General features: G+C 42.0%; 1 protein-coding gene across 1 annotated transcript in view; it reads right to left on the minus strand.

Moving 5' to 3' along the window:
* Positions 1-25,380, minus strand: part of ACOT8 (acyl-CoA thioesterase 8) — a 376,151-nt gene that overhangs the window by 173,730 nt on the left and 177,041 nt on the right. Inside the window, exon 4 of the mRNA XM_044090221.1 lies at positions 8,868-9,059. Coding sequence (XP_043946156.1) covers positions 8,868-9,059 — 192 coding nt within the window. The remainder of the gene's footprint in view (positions 1-8,867; positions 9,060-25,380) is intronic.

Consider the following 25,380-nt stretch of genomic DNA (forward strand, 5'->3'; position numbering starts at 1 on the left):
TCCTTATTTCATGAACTACACCCCCCCCCCACTCATCATCATTCTTTTCACTTTGAATTGTAGCTTTCTGCTTGTATTACTTATAAGAGACTTAACTGTGTAGCTCTGAAATATCCCTTCAAATCCGGTAATCCTAAACCTCCTTGTTCTGTGGAAGGATCAACTTATCCCACTTGGCTCTTGCCCTCTTCCCTTCCCAAATAAAATCCTTCAACTCTTTACTAATTACTGTTGACAACTTCTCCTCTGGTTGATAAATATGCCTGACCTGTGTATAAAACTAAAGGGACTAAAATACTTTTACTTTTTGCACCTTGCTATCCATATCCATAGGCAGCATATTAAAGTGTCTCAGGTTTTTATGCTATCTTTTGTTTAGTCTCTTCCCACATATCCTTAGCTGATAACAGAATACTTTTTAATCTATACTCCTAAAAAAATTAATTTTGTCATGTCCTCATAAATATGGGTATTGCTGGACCAATTTGTGCGCGGGTATATCTTCATTAATTTTATATCCTGAGAAAACTTGGGGAACTGTCTCAGAATATTCCACAACAGTGAGATGTCCTGTACTGATTTCATCAGGTACAAAATAATACATTGTGCTACTCATAAAATCCCAGCTTACTCTGCATTAAGACCTACCAATAACGGTGGAATTTTCTTACATTCTGGTTCCCCCTGGCTCATCATTGTTCTATTAATGTTGTCAAATGTTTGCCTCCCCTTCACAAAACCACATTGGTCTAATATTTAGCAATTTTGGCATTACCTTTGCCATTCCTTTAGCCATTATAGACAAACACTTTATAATCCTGGTTTAAAACTGAGATGGCCTATATGAAGGTGGATCAGATTGGTCTTTACCATCTTTAGGTATTATAGCCACCATGGCTTTTTTTCCAGGATGTTGATACTTCCCCTCCTTTTAAAATACTGTTAAAATCTTCCAGATGTTTATGACTTTCTTCTCTCCTAGCTTCCAAACTTCCACATGATTACCTTCTGTTCCTGCAGACTGATTATACATCATCCTTTTTATCTCATCTCCTCCTATCATACTGGTTAGTTTTTAAGCCTCATCTACCTCTAACCTGGACATATTTAAGTCTTCCATAAATATTTCCATTTGTGCTTTTTCTTGATTTCCCCGCCTCTCTGCTTTATACAAATTTTTATAAAATTTCTGACACAGCTCTAATACCTCTAGATGATCTGTGGTTATTTTTCTTTTTTTAAATAACCCTTTCTACTTTGTTGCCCAAGTTATTGTGCTGAAAGTTTTTGTGTTCAGACTTCATCACAGCAATGACAATTTGAACATCATATAAGGTGCACATTACTTCCAGCAGTATAACAAATGATCCAGTGTAGAACAGACATGTGATATCTTAAGGCTTTATGACTTATGACTTACACATTTCGCAGGATACTTGTATTACATGGATTGTTATAAGGATCATACAGGTTTATAGCTACACAGACCTCATATTTTCTGATTGTCCATGTATTTCAGGCTATTGTTATGCAACTGCATGTGTTTGCATGACATGATTGAGTAATAAAGTCAACATCTATAACAGAGACATACAAGTCATAATGAATATACTTCAGATCATGAATGAAAAAAAACAAACATTTTGAGTGTTTAGCAGGAATATTGTCCAGATGTGCTTATTGTACTATGCTTGTTAACACATAAAAGCTTGACTGTACCCAATGCCCTGTAGTAATTTCTTGGCAAATTTGGGCATAGTATGACTGAGTCTGAAACAGAACGGACAAAGCATGTAAATGCTGGTGGAAGTATGGACAAAGCAAACACTATGAAGCCAGGAATTTTTGGGGGCTGCATGCTTCATAACAATATTTACAATTGAAACATCCTATATGGTGTACATTCAACTCTGTAGCTTGCTCAAAAGGTAATAACTGTCTCCTCATACTGCTATCAGCTTGTCTTTGCATACTGCAGTGATGCTAAGCAGAGTAGCATGCAGGGGGCATCAGACTAATGTGTCTGTACATTTTAGAGGTATTGCTGTGTACAATGAAGTGTTTCCAATCTAGATCAAGAAAAGGCACAAGAGTGGAACTGTGATGAAGACATAAGGAGGACAGTGGTGGGTAAATAACATATGATGCACATGGTTACACACATACTATTAATATGGACAAACATTACATAATTGTATGGCATATTTCTGGTGTACACATCGGAGGAGTATCTCAGCTCCCCACATAGGGGCTCATACTTTAGTAAGTTCAAATTATACAATGTAAGGGACACTGACAACACATAGAAGAAAGGGAGCATGTAGGCTTCATCCTTCATCACAGTTATATCAAATGCAACATTCTTTAGACTGTACGCGACATCCAGCAGCCTAATAGATAGGGTACAGTAACTGTATCCCAGTTTATGATTTAAAGTCTGTGTTTTCCTATAGGGTAGTGGACTTGTGCATATTTGCACAAAAGCTAAATGTATTAATGCAGTCCAAGGCAAAGACTCACAAGATTTTCCCATAAGACAAGAACTGCCATTTTCCATCAGTTAGTATTGCTGCTTGGTGCCAGGCATCATGCAAATGAAAAGGAGTCAGACTGATAACACAGAAGGGGTAGAGAGAGAGACAAACAGGGAAGAGGGAGGTAGGGAGTAAGTAGATTATGAAAGCAGTTGGATAGTGGTGGCTCAATACACTATGTAGGGAATGGCTACATTTAAAATAGTCTTAAAAAAAGTCAACAAGAGTTTGCTACAGTTCTGGATTAGAAGTCCTGGCATTATGCAAACATCAGTCCATACATCTGAGCACTATCTCAGCTTACCACACTTCACAAAGTTAAAATCACATAATTAAAGGGACAGTGACAACTTACTGAACCAAAAAGGATATAGACATTAGGCTTCATCATAGTAATGCCAATAATAAAAGCTCATAAATTGAACGTTACATCCATCAACCAAATAAATACGCAACAATAAAAATGATGAAACCGAAGGAGTGAAAAAAAGAGACAGAGAGGGACAGAAAGAGACATACCAAGAGTATGGTTTATGGCGCATTTAGGGCCATATTTATGGCACGTTACTCTTAGACATGTCTATTATTAATCTGTCATAATCTGTACTAATGTGTTTGCTATAGGGAGCTAGAAAGAGTAAGGCAGCAGAAACAATATTATCACATATTTACAAAAAAGACAAGAGCAGGATAAGGGTGGTTTACTAAGTCTCCCAGCTGGGGTAGAATGTATTTGCAAATGCTTTACTGCTGTACTGTTCAAATGCTGTGTTACATTTTTCTTAGTCCTGGTAGGTTCATGAAATATTGTAATTGGAGATGAATACAAAAGTTTGTAGTTAAACACAATAGGAATATCAAATGACATGAAATAATTTTTTGACATACATCTGGAGTCAAACCCCTGACAGTATGCAAAAACATGACTGACGATACATGAATTATCTCAACATCATCTTCTTAGTATTTCGGCTGCTCCCATTAGCGATCACCACTACAGATCATCGGTCAGCAGAATGTCTGGCCATGAATTCTTTATGGTATCGAGTTGCCAGCCCGGCGCCCAACCTTCACAGAAGGCACACACACGCATACACTCACACTTTAGTACCAATTTAAAGTGTCCAATCCACCTGCAGCATGTCTTTACAATGTGGGAGGAAACTGGAGCACCCAGAGGAAACCCATGCGACTGCAGGGAGGACATGCAGCCTCTGTACAGAATACACCCCAGCCGAGAATCGAACCTGAGAACTTCTTGCTGTGAGGTGACCATGCTAACCGCTGCATCACCTCGGACACACAACATAAATTATCTCAACATACCACACAGGAATTCATAGTTCATTATACACAGATTAAAAAGTGTTAGAGTAACTTTTTCAAAGTAGTGCCTTTACTCTGTATTCCTATACAGAAGTGTGTTTAAGCAACTACATGTGAAAACAACTGGCCTAGTGTAGATGATGGATCATCACTACATTTACACAACTGAGTGGTGTTTGCTGCCTTTTAACTACTCCTCCTCCCATCAGCTCAGGAGGTCCTGCTTGCACCTCACCATGTCACTGTAATGGTGATGACATTGTTTCCCAGTGTGGGAATGCCAGTTGCACCTGAGACAGCCTTGACCAAGCTATATCAATCTTCGGCCTTATACTGAGACCTGGTATAATCCCCCCGCAGCAGCCTCTCACTATAGCACTTGATGAGGAGTGCCACAAAAATTCTGGACTCCTTAACAACCCACCTTTGTGCTCTAAATGAAACACCATGCCTCAACTTCGCCAGCCATGTCTGTACATGTGAGAGATGCATCTATATAGCCAAACTGGAGGCTGAGCTCTCTCAACTCAGAACTGGCAAGACCAGACAGGAGGAGAAGGAAACCACGCACACCACAAACCCAGTTTCACATAGAACTATCACAACTGCAAAACAAACACATAAACACACAAAGACATACTCTGAGGCACTGATCAAAAATCTACCAAAACTACAGAGGCCTCCAAAGCAGACACCCAAGCAACTGCCACCTCAAGACATAAGACATGCAACACATAGTTCTCAAAGTCAGTGTGCTAAACAGTCACAGCCCTTAAGGCCAAACACAATGCCAGACACACTTGTTATAGGTGACTCCATAGTCAGACACACTGACGTCCCACTCACCAGACTGAACAAGGAAAAGATCACAGTAAGCTGCCTGTCAGGCGCTAGAATCCGCCACATAACACAAGCACTCAGGTCACTCCACAGCAAGTACAAGTATGACTCAGTCATTGTCCATGCTGGTGTGAACGACCTGAGACGTACCTCCCTGGACTACATGAAAAGAGACAGAGGAGCTCTCAGATTATGTAGCCCAGGCCGGTATGACCCTGACCCTGAGCAGTATCCTACCCTCACCAAGAATGATGCCACAATACAGAGACAAAATGATCAGCTTTAATAATTGGCTTAATTACTGGTGTCATTCTAAGGGGATCCAATGTCTGTCTGCCTGGGATGACATGCTTGACAAGTCACGCTGCTTCGCAAGGGACGGCTTGCACCTGTCACCCCTGGGCTTCCGGATATTGGCAAAGGCTCTTGCCACCCCATAGTGCCTTTTTAGGCAAGGCTCAAATGATAAACCTACCCCTAGAAAACAAAATGGAGAAAAACTAAGGGTAATACTGTTCAATGCCAGAAGTCTAAACCTCAAGATGCACGCCCTCGAAGCCCTCCTCAGTATGGAGAACATCGATGTCTGTGCTGTGAATGAAACCTGGTTCAAGGCTCCTGAGAGCACCCCAGCACTATCAGGTTATACCTCATATCATGTGTTCCGGCCCCAAAATCCGGACCGAACCACAAAAGGAGGGGGAGTAGCCATATTCATAAAGGATACCCACACCTCCAGGTTAGTGGCAACGCACGAAGCATCGGAGACCATCCAGGTGCAATTAACCATAGGTAAAACTGCCCTACAGTTTGTAGCATGCTACAGACCACCTTCTCAAACTCAGGAAACCCACACAGCCTTCCTGAAGACACTGGAGAGTATGAATGTCTCTCCAAACACCATCATATTGGGTGACTTCAACTACCCAAACATAGACTGGGAACATTACTCAAGCCCAAACACCCTAGCCCAAAGGTTCCTGGAGTTCATAAACTCAAATGCTATGGAACAACTAGTCACCATTCCCACAAGAGGAGAAAATATACTAGACCTGATCATCACAAACATGGGGACAAAATGCTCCACACCGGAAGTATATCCCTCATTGGTGAGATCAGACCATAAATTAATCTCATTGGAGATCCACATCCCGCCCCACCCCAGCAAAAGACCACAGTGAAGAACTTCTCAAAAGCAAACTTCACACTTCTTAAGACTGGAGTGGTATCCTTCAAGGCCCCGAGCCAGTGGAAACCACAACCCACGCTGCTGAAACCCTTACAAATGCCTTCTACGAGCACCTCCAGGAATGTATGGATCAAGCAATCCCTAATAAAATCAAGACCCTTTCCACCAAAGCCAGGCGCCCGGTCTGGTGGACCCCAGCCATAAACAAACTCTACAACAAGAGGAGAAAGCTACTACATGACAGAGCAAAATCCCTAAAAGGGAAGGCATCTCTGATCAATACTAGCAAAACACTACAATCACTCATAAAATCATCCAAGGCCAACTTTGAGAGAAAAATCGCTAATGACACAAAAGACAATCATAAGGCCTTCTTTAGCTATGTTAGAAACCTGGGTGGAAACTCCCAGATATGCTCAGAATTAGTCCAAAATGATAAAAAAGCACTGAACCCACAGACATTGCCAACATACTGGCAGACAGGGTCAGTGCAAATTTCTCCCCTCCCTCCCCCCCAAAAGGAGAAATATCTATCCCACCAGAGTCTAGCCTCCCAAACATCTCAGATGCCCAGGTGAGAGCTGCTCTCTCTAAAGCAAAAAAACACAGCATCAATGGGACTGGACGGTGTCCCCGGCTGTGTGCTACACAAACTCAATGAGGAACTAAACCCACACATAAGGCTGCTGTTTAATCTTAGCCTTACTACAGGATACGTACCCAAAGAATGGCGTCGGCAACTGTGGTCCCACTCCACAAAGGCAGTGCTTCTACGGACCCTGAAATTACCGCCCCATAAGCTTGACGAGCCTTGTCTGCAAAGCTATGGAGAGGATCATAATGGAACTCATAAATAAAGACATTGGGGACCTACAGACACTGGATCCTACCCAATTTGGCTTTGTCAAGGGCAGATCCTGCCTCTTGAACTTGGTCGACTTTTTCAAACAGTCACTAAGGCCATTGATGAGGGTAAGGCAGTTCACACAGCCTACCTTGACCTAGCAAAAGCGTTCGACACAATACCCCACTCGGGCATCATAGAAAAGCTCACCAGCTTAGATGTAAACCCATATGTCACAAGATGGGTTGCAAACTGGCTCAAGGACAGAACACACAGGGTTAGAGTTGCTGGTGCCATGTCAGACTCTAAGCCGGTCACGGCGGTGTCCCACAGGGCTCAGTCCTGGGCCCCCTTGTTCGGCATTTATTTTTCTGAAGTGCAGGCAAACATAGGGGATTGTGGCTGACAACATTTGCAGATGACTGCAAACTGGGCACCATAATTGACACTCCATCAGACACAGACATCCTCCAGAGAGGTCTCATAGAAATGGATAACTGGTGCCAGAGCCATGGCCTTAAGCTAAATGCCAAAAAATGTATAGTCATATCCTTTGGGAAAAACAAGGTAACCCCTAATTACCACATAGGTGGTAATCCATTAAACACGGAAGAAGTTATCAGGGACCTGGGGACCCAAGTTGACAGTAACCTCTCTTTTGACACTCACATTGCCAAAGTGGTTAGGAAGACCTTCTACATTGCCCACCTGATCATGAAGGGATTCACATCCAGATCAGGAGAGGTCATTGTACCCCCTGTACTCTTCACTTATCAGACCAATGATTGAGTACAACGCCCCATTCGGAATGTACCTTACCCGACACCTGCAGCAGTTGGAAAGACCCCAAAAGTTCCTCACCAAAAGGATAAAGGGGCTCAAACATATGTCATACGATGCCCGACTGAAGAAACTCCAGCTCTATTCAGTCGCATACCGTCTGCTCAGAGGTGATCTGTGCCTGACATACAAGGCCATGTCCAACCCGGAATTAATGGATATGCTCCACCTCAAAAAATCCAAATCCACCAGAGCCACGAGAGCAAGAGACTTAAACCTCAACACGGATATAAATAGGACATGCTGGAGGGACAGATTCATCACCCAGAGACTCCCTACACTATGGAACAGAATCCCAGTCCATGTGAGGCAGAGCCCCTCACTGACTCTGTTCAAGAGAAATCTTGATGAGTGGATGGGAGATCGTAGGTTTACCCCGGGAATCATCTCTGTGTCACTGCTGGACAGAGGCACAGCAAACTAATGGGTATAGTATTCTCATCCTAAGGGGTGGTGAAAGCCACACGCACTCTGGCTAGGCTTATAAATGCCCTAGGGCAGATAGCCTAGTATGAACCTATGAACCTATGAACATTGTCTTTGAAATGGCACCCAATTCAGATCTTGCATGTAACCATCAGTGTGCAAACACGCACAACCTTGCCAGGTGAACCTCAAATAAACCTTGGTAAAAGCATTAGCAGTAACTGCATTCACAAATAATGAGGGTGTGAAATATGGCAATGACATTTTTTGCTTAAGCGTGATGCTCTGCATATTTATACAAGTTCTAATGTTAAACAATGAAATGGTTTCTAGTGTTTCTTATAACTATTGTTGGTTGGAGGCAAAAATGGTACAACTTGTGACGTATTGGGCTGTTGGGAAAGGCATACTATCCAAATTAAGTAGTACCACCTTGCAAATGAATTCATGGGAAAAATGATAAAATGTTAACCTTTGCTTATAAAACTGTCAATGGTTTAAGTCCTGCTTTATGCAGTTTCAGTGGTAATTTTATATTAGTCTTCCAGCAGCAAATGTGAGTGTTACCATTATTTAACCAACCTTCTTATAAACTTTACTTAACTTCAGAAATGGACCATTACTCTTACTCTGTAAGACTGTCTGGTTTCACAAGAAGTGTATTTTTATCCTTTGTTCCATATTTGACAAGACCCTTCGCTCCGGTTCCTCTTCATCACCTTAGGGATGATCAGACCAGCAGTGTAATGACAACTTCTAAGCAACTAGGCTGAACTGACTAAATTTCAGATCATATAATTCAAGCTAATTTTATACAGAAAATTCAAGGCAGCAGAGTAGAGATTGAGCAAATAGAATACAAACTCACCAGCCCAAGGACTCTCGCATTCGTAAAGCATCCACTCATCTGAACGGAATGGAGCATGAAACCACATAGAATGGTCAAGGGACACCACAAACCTCACAGAATGCTGGACATGGGGAAGAAGTGCTGTGCTCAGAAAGGCATAGTCAGAGATGTATGCTGCCACACAGCAATGTAGCTTCATGTCACATTCACCTTTGGAAAAAAAAAGGGAAATACATTATAGAAATTCTGTGTGGTTCATGCTTACTGAACTTTATATTTTATAATACAGTTACACCATCTGGGACAAATGGTAGCCACATGGTCAAATGATCCTTGAAAACTATTTGGCTGTTGCATATCTTGACCAATAATAAGTACAAGGCATTTTGTCCACAGAATAATATTTGATACCTTGAGAAAACATCATCAGAAACATGAATGTTTTAGCTACTGTATATTTAAAAATTACCAGTAAAAGGCAATGCCACCGTTCAAGCTATGTGCCACACCTTGGCTAAATGACATTTATGGTTTTCACTGTGATTCAGTTATTGCTGAAGAATTATACAAGACATACTTATTTCTACAAAACTGTACATTTTTGCTGACACCGTAAACGGCATTGAATAATACTTTTGCCTCATGACTTCAAAATAGAAGGTTAGAGATTTACATCCAGTTACCATTTTCACGCAGTTTACATGTTTTATCTATATTTGTGTGTTTTGTTGGTTTCTTCCCGTTGCTTTCATCTGACTTTTCAAAGACATGCTGGTTGCTTGGCTTCTGTAACTGTCCACATATACTGCCCTTGCAGTCTAAGTCACTGATAAATTCCACAAGGATCAGTTCGGTTCACCTAGATGATTAATCGATGATTATTTCAATAAACACATATGTGCTCGTCTTCCAGTACCCTTGACCAGTCTTTTATAAGACTTTTCTCACAGCTGATCTACAAGGCAGTGTGGTCAAATCCAGTAGTTGAAAACCCAGCTGTGAGGTATATAGCAACTCAGCACAAATATGTGCAGAGGTGGGCAATGCAATACAAAACAAAGTAGTCAAAAACAACCAAGCAGCCAACAGAAACTAGTAGTGTTAGCAAACCAGTAGCAAATGTACTTTCTGAACACTGCTCATTTTCCTTCTCTCACAAGAATACATTGCAATCACTCTAAAAAATATCCATCAGCTAGGAACATTGTCACAATATTAGCTAAGTGCAATGACTACAGTAAAAATCAAATCACTTCCCAAGTGGTCCAAGGACCAGAAGTGTGGTTAAATCCAATGCTGACGTGCTCAATTGTGCAACATGCAGCAACAGCTCAGCATAAATAAGCACAGGGCCACACAACAAAATAAATCACTCAAACCAACCAGGCATCTAAACAGGAAGTAAAAGTGCTAGCAAGTCGGTAATGAATTTACACTTTGAACACAACTCGTTTCCCTTCTCTTACAACCGTAAACACCAATAGCCTCAAATGAAAATATTCCATTAGCTACGCACACAGTCACAATATTAATTAAGTGCAATGAATAGAGCAAAAAATGAATGTCTTCCCATGGTGGTCTAGGATCAGAAGCATGCTATTTTGTTTTATCTTTCACAAAACAGTTGTGATTATTTGATTTTGTGTTCATTACTCCATGGGCTATAGGTAGCTGTTGTCTTAGTTTCAGTACTGAAATTATCTCTCATTTCTTCAGTGCAACGTTTGGTATTGGCTAGTGATCCAGGTGTTGGAGGAACCAGCAAGAGACCAATGGAATGATAGGCTGAGAGTCAGCTTTTTACAATTTCAGATTGTTTCTTTATGGTCATAACACTGCCTGCACTGGCAGAAGTAAAACTCATGAATTATGTGATGGTACACTACATTAATATGTTCATGACAACAGGTTCACTTGTAGTAAATGATAGTCCCACAGCTTGCCTATGATTAGGCTTATGTTTTTTTACACACACACACACACACACACACACACACACACACACACACACACACACACACACACTTTTTTGTACCAGTCCTCCTCTAACCATACGGCTTAACCCCCCCCCTCCAGCCACACTATGAACCCATTTGCCCCCCCACCCCAGGTGAGAGTCCTACAGCACTTTTTTTTTTTCTGTGAGGAGGAAGTGCAAGCAAACTGGTAGCAACAAAATCATCCATGAGTAAGACTGGGAGATTGATTTTTAAGGCCCTGCTTCCCTTGTGAAAACTCAATGATGTCCAAGGAATTGGCTTACAATGGAGCCTTTGTGATGCACAGTCATGAATCCATGTGGCATGATTAACTGGACCTGCCCCAACTTGTAGGCAGGCACCCTGTATGATCCATGATCTCTACTGGGGATTATACTTTGGATAGTGTGCTTGCAGCACATGCACCCCCAAAACAAAGATGAGCAGCCTTATGCCTCCTCATTCCTCTCCACCTACAACAGCTCCAACGGGCAAATGAACTGTTAGTTGAAGATGAGTCACTTGGGTCATAGCCAGGGCTTTATTTCTACACCAACAGAGCCAGCTTTGCTAAGCTTTCTGCCCGTTTCATAACTGTTCATACTTTTGTCTAAAACATGTATGTGTTCAAGATCTGCACTACCTAAACAAACCAGTAACTTCTGCGCTTTGTCAAAATAGTCAAGTATGAGTAAACTGATCATGAGGTCTCAGCAATACAGTTTCTTCTCTTCTTCTGTTGTGTTGTCTGGGAATACCAGACTCTCACTTTCAACAGCACTGCACTGATTTTCTTCATCAAGGATATTAATGCAATAACATTCTGAAGTTAATTTAAGTCTGAGTGGATGTTAAACATTTTTCCCTTGTAATTTGTTCATGTCCAGCACAGTTACAGCTTTTTCAAAGATATCTTTTATTTTCTCCTCACAGCTGATCAGCTGCTACCGGTGCCTTTCCTTGTTCACCAGAACTACTGGAACTGATTTTCCTGGGTTCAACCTGGCCCAGGTCTGGGGCTAATGAAGTGATCGAGGATGTTGGTGCAGCTTTATATTGCTGCCAAGGAGTGTGCCCTAACCCTTGCCACTTCATAGTATCCTTGCAAGCTCCACAATGGCTACCTTCGCAAAGTGGATGCAAGCGTCTGCACATTTGCAATCTCTCAACCAAGAGGTATACAGCTTACAGAATTGGAGCTCATCAGTCTGTTAATGCCGTTACTGCAATGAGCCACGGCAACTTCCCTCCACCAAAGATGGGCAAGCACGCATCAGCCACTCACTCCCATCCTCCTCTGCCTGGTTCCTCCAGCAACCATGCAGCTAGCTGAACACAGGTTGTCTGGAGTTTTCAGAGATACCTTGAAAAGGAACACTGAAACCACTTTTGTTTTGATATGGCATTTTGTATAACTAAATTCTTTAGAACTCTTACTCTCCTTGTGGACTGTAGAACTATTCAGGTCTCAGTCCTGCATACTTCACCACTTGCTTTGAGCATTAGGCTGTATTCATCTTCCCTTTCATTTCACTATTACTGCTACCTAGCAATTTTTCTCCATTCACTGATTCACCATATGTATGCATCCACCGTCAATAAAAGTAGACCTCAAAAATTTAGCAACAAAAACTTCCGTACTTGTGAGAGTCTCTTTTGAAAATGGCACAGCATTACATTATACTGTTCCACACTTATCCCTATTACTGTCATTTGCTCAGTTCTGTTCTGTGGAGAGCAGGGTGGCTTAGTGACAGGGTTTCTACTTTAAAGTTTGAGAATCAACTCTTGACCTCCCATTCACAGTTTGTGTGGGGTCTGCATGTTCTTCCTCTGTCTGTGTAGGTTTTTGGTTATTACTCCAGTTTCATCCCACCTTCCAAAAAACAGGTTGGTGGATGGTCCATATAAATTGCATGCACCCTTGTGCTAGTGGCCCAAGTTGTGGCTGAAAAGGGTGTAATATAGACTAGTCTGTTCAACAAATTAATAATTAAAAAAAATATGCTTTGACAAATAGCACACATAGATAAAGGCCTGACTGCAATCCCAATGACCCATGATTGGTTAATGAGAGGTGCTGTTTGAGCCAGTGAGAGACCAACACCAGTTCAACTACCTCAGGGGAAGAAAGAGGTCTAGCCCACAGCAATACTGGCACCGACTAGAAAGTGGGGTATGTGTTTTGCAGAGTATGGGCCAGGGCTATACAGTTGGCCCTGCCAAGCTGCATCTGCTCAGTAGCATTTGATGCAAGTAAGCAGGAGTACACATATGCATAGGGGAAGGTAAGTCCTCATCTCAGTGACCAAGGGCCATGAAAATAAGAAAATCCATCACATTCTGGACAACAGCATTACTATGAATGCCCATCATTCTTGCAATAAGGAATGAATGCCACTTGCTACAGAGGAGGGATTCATGACAAGATGGCATGGGGGGCAGAATTAAAAAATATATAAATAGAAGGGCATACTTAGATCTACTGAAGATTTTCACAGGATCATAGGAAGTTACTACGCTACTGGCCCTGAGGCCCTTACAAGCCTAACCAATAATTTAGCTCATGTTCTGACAAGTCAGCATCTGATGTCCCTGTCCAGCAGGGACACAGGTGGAATCCCGGGGGTGGATTTTCTGTTCCCCATCCAGTTATCCAGGTCACACTTAAGGTATCACTGCCCTGGACTTGAACCCAGGGCCTACTACACTACAGGTCATCACTCAACTTATCTCGCCACAAGGCATTGGAATAAGGAAAGGGTTCCCTCGGGTACTTCCTATAAAGACATACTGTACTTTTTTCTGGGCAGTAAATAAAGCAGTATCATGCTTTACCATAATCCCTCTCCTGTTGCTACTGCCCTTGTTTTCTTATCTAAAATATGCACTAGAGCAGACTTGACAGACAACAAAAAGTTAGATCTAAGCGTACTTAGAGCAGTTTCTTCAAAACACCAGTACAGGCACTTTCCAGCAACTTAAGGCAATTCTACACAGAGTCATGTGAAATTGTTGCATGCTGAAATTTACTACATGGGTAGTACAAACGTGCATGCCTCATAGCTTTGGTCTTTCTTCTTCTTTAGGAACACTAACAAGTTCCTAACACGTATTGCAATCAGTTTATATACATACTTTTGTGGCTCAGTTATTCTGCAAATATCAGAACGTGTCCCTAGCTCAGCCAGAAAGTAAAAAGTTGAGTATCACAGCTATTTTTTTAACTTCTCTATAAACATTGTTTAATTTTAAACTACTTTTGTACCTTTCATATAGTCCTCGTGTATCAAAACTGGAAGTAGTTAACTGAAAACCACTCTCTACTTCTTGTTGTTAAAAACACACACATACGCACAGACATATACATGCGATAAGAAATAAATATACAGTTCCAAGAAAAAATAACTATTAATGAAAAACTTTAAAAGATCTTCTACGTAAACAAAAAACAAGCCACAAACAAGAACAGTCTCAAAAATGCTCACTCCACTATTCTTCACACCAGTCTCTATTCCTCTTGTCTCACAAAGCGATTAGTATTTTAAAGGGCCATGCAAAAAAACACACACACACACACACACACACACACACACACACACACACACACACACACACACACACACACACACACACACACACACACAAAGGTAAAAAGAAAATGTCCCCTCCCCACCCCCCAAAAAAATCCTTGACATTTGCACTACGGTACATAATAAATAAACTGAATGAACTGCTATTAAACAACAATTCTGCCCATTATGGAACATTTTTGGATGCATTTTCTATAAGAAAAATACTGTTATCAATACACTAATATCACTGAGGAAAAACAGTGAACTATGACCATAGCGGCATCAATGTAGGAAAAATATTTATGTATGTATGCATTTAATGTTTGTTGACCAGGAAAGTCCAACTGGGCACATGCCCCCATGCCCCTTTTTCAGCAGAGGCGTGGGTGGGGGTGGGGCAAACAGAATAAATATTGGTACAAATAAATTATACAATACATAAGTAGTGGTACATACAAGTATTAAAAGATACAAATAGAGATATTCAAGAATAGACAGAAAAATTGACTATACAAGAGAAGCATGGTGGGAAAAAGATATTTTGCTTTGTTTAGATAGGTATGACTAACTAAGAGAGAAGCAAACAGAGTAGGATGTAGTAAAGAAGTTCAGAAAGAATAACAAGAAAGGATGAGGTACAGCGGAATAGACAGGGGATATAGAAAGAGCACAGGAGGGGAATTAGATGGGAAAGAAACTACTATTAGGTTATCATGTCCTTTGATTTTAATGGTACACCACTGCTCACGCATGAAGGTGCCCCATAAAAGTCTATGGATGCATGAAACCCTAACTTGATGTAATGTGAAAGTAGGAAGGACATAATTTGTTTGGGTTGTGGTTTAATAAAAAGTTCATAAAGCCTTTTATTAAAAGAATGCATACATACAAGGACGGACAAGCGGAAAAATGCAATGTGGCACTTGATTCATCAAATGTTATGATGTATGCAGAAACATAAGAAAGAAAATCACTCTAAGCAAGATCCTCAAAATGTCCTTCAACATGTCAGCTTCATAAGAAAGGAATGCATGTAAACCATACTACAGAGGAACTAGCACCAAAAAAGGTGGTATCCAAATTCCACATTCCCACCTAACGCTTTCCAAGATGGAGTCACAGATGGATCAGGCCTTAGGCATAGGCCAACTAGGCGGCCGCCTAGGGCGCCGCTCTAGCAGGGGTGCTTTTCCAGTATTTATTTAATGTAGTTAGACCAGGATGGGGGCACTGGGTGATGTGGTGGGGGGCGCCATGGAGCCCTTTTGCCTAGGGCACCAGTTCACTTAAGGCCGCTCCTGGATGGATGACAAATAATCCTGAAGAAGTTAGGAAAAACTGTTTTGGAAAACTGGTGTCAAGGAAATAAAGACAGAGATTGATTCATTCATTGTCAAATTACCCAGTACATTTATTTAAGGGATGCAAAGGAAATGGAGTCTATTTTAGCACTTAAAAGGAAAAAAGCATAGAAACTACTCCTGGAAAGCATACCTGTCTATCACTGGATGCACTTACACACATAATTACATATGTTACTCAGACGTATTGATAGTTTGGAAGGCATGCCTTTGGGATGTGGAAGGAAACTGCAGTACTCCATAAAAATCCACGTGGACTCAAGGAAGACTTGCAGTCTCTGCAGAGAAGACACCCAGATGAGACTAAACTGGAACGAACAGCTATGAGGCATCAGTACTAACTAATGTACCATTGTTTTTTCCCAGGGGAACAAATGTGGATTAATTAAGACACAGACATTATCTTAATGTTGCATTTTCATATGCTATAGTGAGTGGTGTTTTTGAACTGCGGTGGTGGTGCTGCGGTAGCATTGTTGCCTCACAGTAAGACTTTGTCCTGTTCGATTCTCAGCCAGAGCATCTTCTGTGTGGAGACATACGTGAATGGGCGTACCTTCGTTGAAGGTTGTGCGTCAGGGCCGGCAACTCGGCATGTAAAAAATCTACTGCCAATCATTAGTGGACCGGAGTTCTGCTGTGGTGACCCCTAACCGGGAAAAGCCGAAAGACACAGCAGCAGCAGATAGTGAGTGGTGTTTTTAAAAGCATAACCAAGCCTTACACTCCTTAGCTGTACAGCTTTTGATATTAGGAAAACAGAAACCAAGATAAGGAGTGAAAGTCTATCTGCTTATAAAATATATTTTAACAGACTATGTGCAAATTTCAAAATAAAAACAAAGAGGGCTTTCAAGAAATTCCAAGTCCCAAGCTTAAGGTTGCAAGTGTTGTGCAGCTACTTTTTGATAATATAAAAGAAGGTGCTGTACTTGTAGATAAGAAAATAATGTGTTATACTAGAACATAAAGGTCAGTTTAAAGTGCCCTACCTATTGCATTATGCATGCCATTCTGGGCTAAAGATGCAATACAAGTACACAAGTAAGGTACTTTGCAACTGTAATCATAACTGCTGCAGCCCTGTCAATCTGCATACCTTAGAACAGCGCTTATTAGGGGATCCCTGATCTGCCCAGATAGTTCATAGGTCCATAGCTTCCTAGGTATGTACTAGCCTAATGGCCAGTGGGGCCTTTTAAAGCCCAGACATGCATCTCAAATCTATAAAAGTTCTGTTACCCTTAGTAGTCTAAGAAGGGGGCTTGGGAGATGAACCATTTACAGGCTGCCTCTGTCCCATTACAGACACAGGTGCCAAACCACGGGTAGATTTCTGGTTCCCCATCCAACTGTCCGAGTTACATATGAATTGGGTTCGGGAGGAACTCTGCTTCACATAGATGTGAAGCCTGTTACAGAGAGGAGGTAGTCTCTGGGATACATACCCGTTCCTTCAGCAGGCCTGATTTATTTCAGAGGCAAGTTTTAAGTCTTTAGAAAGTACAGTTGTGTACACTTACCATAAATGTAGATGTTTGAGTGTATTCACTCTTGCAGTCCTTACAAAATAGGTTATCCGGCTCCCGGTAGCCAACATTCAGCCAGAATACCAAAGCCTTGGTATATGACGTCGGCTGCCTTCGGCCATAAACCCGTCAGGTATAAAGGAAGGCAGCCGACACCCTTTCCTCAGTTTTTCTTGCCATAACTGTCAGGAGCCCCCAAGAAAGCTAGACCATGAAAAGAAACTCCCTGGAAATATACCATCCACAAAATAAACAGTCTGTGCCTTAGGAAAAAAAGGGGGATGGAGAGGGGAAACCAGGACTGCAACAGTGAATACACTCGAACATCTACATTTATGGTAAGTGTACACAAATGTACTAGGTTTATCTTGTTTCACTGCTGCAGTCCTTACAAAATGGGTTGATTCCCAAAGCCCAAAGAAAAAAGGGAGGAGGGATACCCACTACTTAAGGGTTGGCAAGGATGCCCTGCAACTCTGCAGTGGCAAAACCAGCCCTGGATTTAGAAAACAAAGGTAAATTGTAATGCTTTGTGAAAGTGTGAACAGAAGTCCAAGTAGCTGCTTTCAGGATGTCCTTAGTAGGTACACCTCTCACAAAAGCTGCTGAGGTGGAAGTTGCTCTAGTAGAATGGGTCCTGATATTCTGTGGAGGAACCTTGCCATGCTGCAAGTAACAAAAGTGAATACAATGGGCAATCCATTTAGAAATAGTCTGTTTAGAAATAGCTTTGCCTTGAGCTCCATATGCAAAACTGGCCAACAACTGGTCAGACTTCAGAAAGATTTTTAGTCCTGTCCAGATAACATTGAAGCTGTCTATGCACATCAAGGGAATGCAGAAGTCTTTCTCCTCTATTCTGAGGTTTAGGAAAGTAGGTAGGCAGGTGGATAGATTGATTAAGAGTCAAGCTAGAAACCACCTTAGGCATAAAGGAAGGACTGGTTCGAAGGGAAACCCTATCCGCATGGAAGATGATAAAAGGCTCTACTGCCATTAAGGCCTGCAGCTCAGAAACTCTTCTAGCTGAAGTAATGGCCAAGAGAAAAGCAGTTTTCCAGGAAAGAAACCTTAAATCTGCTGCGGCAGCTGGTGAAAAAGGAGGCAGAGTACGTTTCTCAAGCACAAAATTAAGATCCCAAGCAGGAGTAGGTGCCCTTCTGGGAGGTTTTAAATTGCTACCCCCCTGAGGAACTGCTTCATCAAAGGATGTGAGAAGATGGGTTGTTCAAAGGAGCAAGAAGTAGAAATCGCTGAGGCATAAATCTTGATTGAAGAAAAGGAAAGCCCACCATTAAGCAAGCCTGTCAGGTAATCAAGAATAAGAGGAAGAAATGGTCGATAAGAGTCTTTCCCTCTAGCTGGCATCCAAATACAGAATCTTTTCCATTTATCTGTGTAAGATTTCCTAGTGCTAGGCCTCCTAGCCTCACGAAGAACCTCAACCACCTGTTGAGATAGATTTATACTATGAGCCAGGCTGCCAAATGCAGAGTCTGAAGATGAGGATGTAGAAATTTTCTCTCTTCCTGAACCAAGAGATCTGGTATCACGGGAAGATGCCAAGGCTGAGACTAGGTGAGACTTCGAAGCAGTGGATACCAATGCTGTCTGGGCCAGTCTGGAGCTATGATAATGGCCCTTGGTTTTTCATCTCTTATCGTCAACAGCACTCTGGGAAGAGGAGGAAGGCATAAATTGAAAGCTGTGTCCAGGCTTTACCGTGATGTTCCCTGATGCAAAAGATTGGAAGAAAATGGTTGTTCGGAGGTGAGAAGAGATTCACCTGGGGAAAACCCCAATGCTGAATGATGCGATAGAAGATGGTCTTGTTCAGTTGCCACTTGTGAGGCAGTATGGACAAGTCCAGAATGGGGCACCAGGTGCCCCCTTTTTTGGGAACCAGAAAAAGTCTTGAATAGAAACCTTGGCCTATCTGAAGTACAGGAACTGGCTCTATTGCTCCCAGGTACAGCAAGGAAGAAATTTGCTTTTCTGCTTCTGCATTTTGATTTGGAGGAATATCTGGGTATCCTTGGTGAACAGGGAAAGTGAGAAAAGAAAACTTGTAGCCCTGGTACACTATTTTGAGTATCCATTTGTTGTCTGTGATGGTGGACCAAATGTCCGCAAAATTGGCCAACCTTACCCCCAAAGGCAACCCTGGGCCAGCAGGGGACGGCTGAGTCAAAGAGAATGCTTACTTTGGGAAGGTTGCTTAGAACTCCCAGATTTTGAAGAGGAAGTATGCCATTGTTTAGTCTTAAGAGGAGTAGAGGTCTGTCCCCTAGAAGACCTATAACCCCTAGACCTAGTACGTCCCTGTTTACTGGGATCAAGAAAAGTCCAGTTCTTAGAAGGGTAATGCCTACTAAAACAAGGAGACTGAACCTGCAGAAAATCTTTAACAGTTTGCATAGATTTGGCTTTATCCTCCAATTTTTTCAAGACCTCTTCTGCTTTGTTACCAAAACGATTGTCCTTATGCAAAGGTACATCCAGTAACTTAGATTTAACAGGCTCAGAAAGGGACTGTTCCCTGAGCCAAGCATGTCTTCTGATAACAGATCCTGTGGCTGCTGCCCTGCAAGAAGCCACCAAATTGTCAAAATGACAGTGTAAAGAATGTTTAGTCACAAGAGTGGCAGAATTCAATAAATCTTGCATGTCTTTACACTCTGCCAGGAAGGAACACTAGCAATTTTAGCCTTAATAGCCTCCAATGTATGCTGCTGAAACTTAAGCATATGAAAAAGACAATTAACAGACCTAATAGCAAGGGTGGCAGAGGTATAAACCTTTTTCCCCACCTGTCCAAGGCCCTAGATTCTCTATCAGAGGGAACAGGATTTTTTGCAACTGTAGCCTTAACACCTTTAGGGCCCTGAAAAAAAGTCTCTGAATCAGCAGTAGGATTCCTAAGAAGAAACTGATGAGAATCAGAAACTCTATAATACCGGTCAGATTTCCTGGGAGCAGGTAGAACAGAACTAAGAGTCAAAGAATTCTCCATGAAAACATCAACTACTTCCATTACCAGAGGGATAGCCAGAGGCTTATGCTGTGGTAAATCCAAGAACTCCCTAATCCTTTTCTTAGACTGAGGACAGTCCTGACTCTCCCACTTGAAATGCTCTCAAAGAGTATTCAGAGTATCTCCAAAAGAAAAATCTTCTGGAGGAGAGGCAGAAGGGATAGATTCTTCTGCATCAGAATCCTCAAAACCAGAATAAAGGTGAGAGTCTTCCTCTTCATCAGCAGAATTGCTGGAGACATCAGAATCTGAGGGAGACAAAACTTCAGGGGACAATTCTCTAGCCCTCTTAGAAGGAAGAGAAGAGGTTGAGAGCCCCGGATAAGAGTCAAAGGATCACTAGCCATTTTAATCATCTGTGACTGAGGAATTAGACGGGAGGCCGGCGCCTGCTTTTGAGTACATTTGCGGCTGGAAGGTCTGCTAGAAAGCCAGAGGGACTCGGGAGGTCTAGCCACAGCGGTAGTCTGAACCGAGGCCGTAGGTCTGGGTCTGGTCTCGGGCCGAAGAAAAGAGGCCTCAGAAGCCGGGGCCTGCTTAGCGGCTCCGGACCCATCAAAGTTAGTGACTGGCCGAGGGTCAGAAGACGAAATGGAAGCCTGCGGCATGGAGGCTAAACATCCGCGGACTGCAGGGGCTGCGAAAGTGCCTCACAGAGAACCACTGGGCCGGCGACCAACTTAACTGGAATGTCATTGGCCAACCTGACCCTAGGTCTGTCGCGATCTTTATCCTAGCGCTTCTTAGGAATATCGGAAGTCGGGAGACCAGAAGACGCCATACTGACAAGCCTAGGCCAAACTCCAAAATGCTTTTATAAAATTTTAGTTCTACAGTGTATGGTACATGGATTAAAAGAAGCACAGAGATCACAATTAGGAATGTTGTGCTCAAGGCCTAAGCAAGTGATACAGTAAGAATGAAAATCACGGTGCGGAATCTGTTTTACACAGGCAAGACAGTTATTAACTTTCTCTGACATTCGTTAAAGCAAGAAAAGAGGGTCCCCAACGGGTTACTTAGCTGAGAAGGTCTTCAAATGAAGTAGTCAAAAAACAGAAGAAGGTAATCGGCCAACCGGCACTCGTGCAAATTGTTTCTGCTTTGGGCTCCGCGGCAAGAAAGACTGAGGAAATGGCATTGGCTGCCTTCCTTTATACCTGACGTCAGGTTTACTGCCAAAGGCAGCCGACGTCATATACCAAGGCTTTGGTATTCTGGCCAATTGTGGGCGACTGGGAGCTGGATAACCCATTTTGTAAGGACTGCAACTGTGAAACACAATGAACATCAGGCAATTCTCGAGCTGTTTGTTTTGTGGATATGAAAACGGTCCATCAGTGTTGGGTTAGAAGATGACTTGTACGCCAGGCATAGATTTCCTTTCAAAGGCATGTAGGAAACAGAATGCAAGGATAGGGCTTTGAGGCAGTCTGCACAGGATACGTTATTCATACCTGGTATTCTTTTAGTGAGCAGTCTCTGTGGATGTTTCAGTTGTTGGATGTGCCTGGTTAGGTACATACCAAAGGGTACTCAAAGATAAGTCTGATGAACCGGACTATATTTGAACAATGACATCCCTGGACCTAGATCCCATAACTATGTTTATAAAGTTGCACAACATAGAACAATTTCCTCACTACAGTAAACACAACATGGTCGAAGGCTAGATTACTGTCCGTGAATGTCCCCAGGTCCCTAACTATGAGATCACCTCTGAGGGATGTATTATCAGTATGGTAGTCACCAAGAGTGGCCAACTTCCTGAAGTACACTAGAATACATTTCTTGGCATTAGTTCTAGTCCATGGCTCTTAACACTAGCTACCTGTCTGCATCAGCCCTTCTTGGAAAAAATAGTGTTGGTGGGGAATTCTAGGACTGCCCCTAAATTGCAGTGGTCTGCAAATTTGGTCAGCTAAGGCCCTTGACATTGGCGTTGACTTAATAAAGATAAAAAGAAAGGGATGCTGTACTACTAATAAGAAACTACAAGATACAAATCTAGGCAGAAGGAAGATGGTACATCATCAGTACAGTCCTGAATAAGTTAAAAAAAATGGCGCTGATAAATTGAAAAAAATAAAGGGCCGGATTCACGAAACCTCCGTGTAAGAGTTAATATGTCTTACACGGAGGCTGCAGTCTAACGGTATGACGTTAGCATGCCATGCATATTCATGAGGGCATGCTGAATCATACCCTAGGCTAACACGGTCCGTGTAGGAAAGTAGGGGGTGTGTCCGAATGCCGAGTTCTGCAAAGGGACACGCCCCCAGAAGAGTCAGAATCCTGAAAGTAAACACCCACGAGCGAGTCCGCGGAAATGTCAAAGAACCAACACCACACATGCCCTCACAGACTATAAACCCAACTGTAATGTAAAACGTAAAAATAGCAGTTTAATTTTTTTTTATAATTTCCAAAATGTTTGCCCGTAGTTGCGCTCGTTTGCGCGGGTATGCCCTCCGCTCAGCCACAGTTAGCAGACATTGAAAAGCATATAAGATCTAAATATGCAAATTAAGCCAAGTAGCAATAGCGTAGCGGTAGAGACATTGACCAAAGAGGAGGTAGTCACGGTTCGAGCCCCCACAACATCATTTTCCATTTTTATTTAAATAAGCATGAAACAATCCCCTGACATATATATATATATATATATATATATATATATATATATATATATAAAACTATAATTTAAGTAAAATGTAATGAAATGGGCCATGTATTTTTTGCAGAAATCCGACATAATAAAATATAAAAAAAGGATCATAATTGCCCATAGCTTAGCAAGGCTTTAGCAAGCTGAATATGGGTGCCCGTAGGTGAGCAGCGCTTTAACAAGCTTAATATGAGTGCCCATAGGTGAGCAGCGCTTTAACAAGCTTAATATGAGTGCCCGCAGGTGAGCAGCGGTTTAACAGGTTTAATATGAGTGCCCGTAGTTCAGCAGCGCTTCACCCAGCATAATATGAGTGCTCATAGCTAAATAACGCATTACCCAGCATAAGCTGCTTGCGCAAAGCTGCGCAGCATGCCAACCAGCTTACCGTCGAGCAACATTGGGCAAGCTGTATCAAAGCCGCCTTTACACACATACACCCCCTAGCCTGTCTAGACAGTAGTATAATTAAAAAAAACAATGCCCAGGGTCGAACCTGGAATACTGTGCACCATAGTCAAAGTACTGAACCACTAAGCCATGACAGTTGTACTGAGAAATGCAGTATTAGCATATATATAGGAATAAATGGAAACAGAAGCATGACAAAGCAGGTTTTTTAAAGCTGATAAATATCCAAAATGGCCAATTACAGATAAGTGCGGGAAAACCGGCATATATAAGCCCCATAGGCGGGAATACACAGCGTGATTGTGGTACCCATTTGCAGTCAGGATGGCAGGTGCAGGAGAGGGAAGTCGCTTTAGAGCACAAAGGTGGGGGTGTTGAGGAGTCAAAATATATGGTTTGGTTCCTAGTCCATTGATCATGAAGCACAACTCATGCAGGGCCAGGTTCACTGGGGTGCGTACAAGGCAGAGGCGTGGAACCGGTTGGCACATGATCTCACCAGTGCCACACAGCATTCCGAGGTCTGGTGAACAGGTCCGTCACCACCATGCGGACCTGAAGCGATGGAAGGAGGACCAACTGAACCGTTGGATCCAGGAGGCCCGTCAAATGCCCAACACCCCACTACTGAGTAAGTATCCATGTAATTAAGTATGTAAGAAATGCTATCCTAGCCTACAGTATGGAGATGTATGTTCCAATATTACTTCCTTTATATTATAGCTGCAGGTGTTCGTTCTGTGAATCAGCGAGCCTATGCGGATAGGCTGCTGAGGTTGCGCCACCATGTAGGTTAGTAATTATTTAGCTAGTATTGTCATAGAATATAAGTGAGACACATTGTAAAAGAGTTCAGTGTTGTAACCCACTAATAAAGGTCAAATAAGACTAGAAGAAAGATTCTGCTAGTATTGTAAGATTAGATAAGTGATGCAGCCTGGAAAAGAGTGTAATGCAATCTAGTAATAAAGATTAAACAAGTCTCAAATAGAGTTTCCACCTGTATTGTAATATCAGATAACTGCTGCAGCCAGAAAATGAGTAATAATCAATCAACAAAGGATAGACAAGTGTCAAATACATCCTTGTAAATTCTGCCATATGAAATAAGTGAGTCAGCTGGAGAGGGTTGTTGTAAACCAGTAATAAATGTTAATAAAGCCTAGAATTAAGTACCATTCTGAAATGTAAATATAAAATAATTGAGAGAGTGTGAGAAAGACAGTTTGAAGCTACCAAGAAAGCTGTAATAAGTCTGGAATAAAGGTATACTGCAGTCACTACATAATGAAATGAATGAGACAGCCACAACCAAAGAGTGTAATGTGTTAAATAAAATACAGAAACTGGACTGTGTCCGTCCCACAAATTGGATATGTTGCTGTACCCTTGCATTATGGAAATAGTATGGTTGTATGAAATGCTGAACATCCACAGTTGTCTAGACCCATATAAATCAAATGTAGCAGGATGCTGTACCTGAACACAGCCAGATATGAACATATATGAATAAAAATGTAATGTATATTAATATAGCAGTAACATCCACATCACCAACATTCCTAAGGTTACATACAGGAAACTGTACTAATACATGTAGGGGATATATATCTGCATCTACTAGGAATGTACAGTATATGTATAGGTAGTTTAGTTGTTAATGTAAAATGTCTCCAAGTTATCCTATTTTCACAAATAATGCCATTCCACACCAAACCGGGTATGTGTATTCACAATTAATTCCCATGGACATTTGTCCTGTTGGTTCATACATATCTGCATGTACGTTGATGCATGTGCCCCGTTCACATATCCAAACCTGATGGCCTGTTGCCACCAATCAACCCTGCATGCTGTTGGAATGTGAACTGTTGTTCTAAATATGCATGTGTTATGCTTGCTGCTCAATGTTCGGAATTCATGAGTGTTTGGTTAATGGGAATACTGATGCATGCTGTTACAACTAATTTTGAA

The sequence above is a fragment of the Protopterus annectens genome, chromosome 12.part0, assembly GCF_019279795.1.
Source record: "Protopterus annectens isolate FY-2018-M chromosome 12.part0, PAN1.0, whole genome shotgun sequence".
NCBI lineage: Eukaryota > Metazoa > Chordata > Ceratodontiformes > Protopteridae > Protopterus > Protopterus annectens.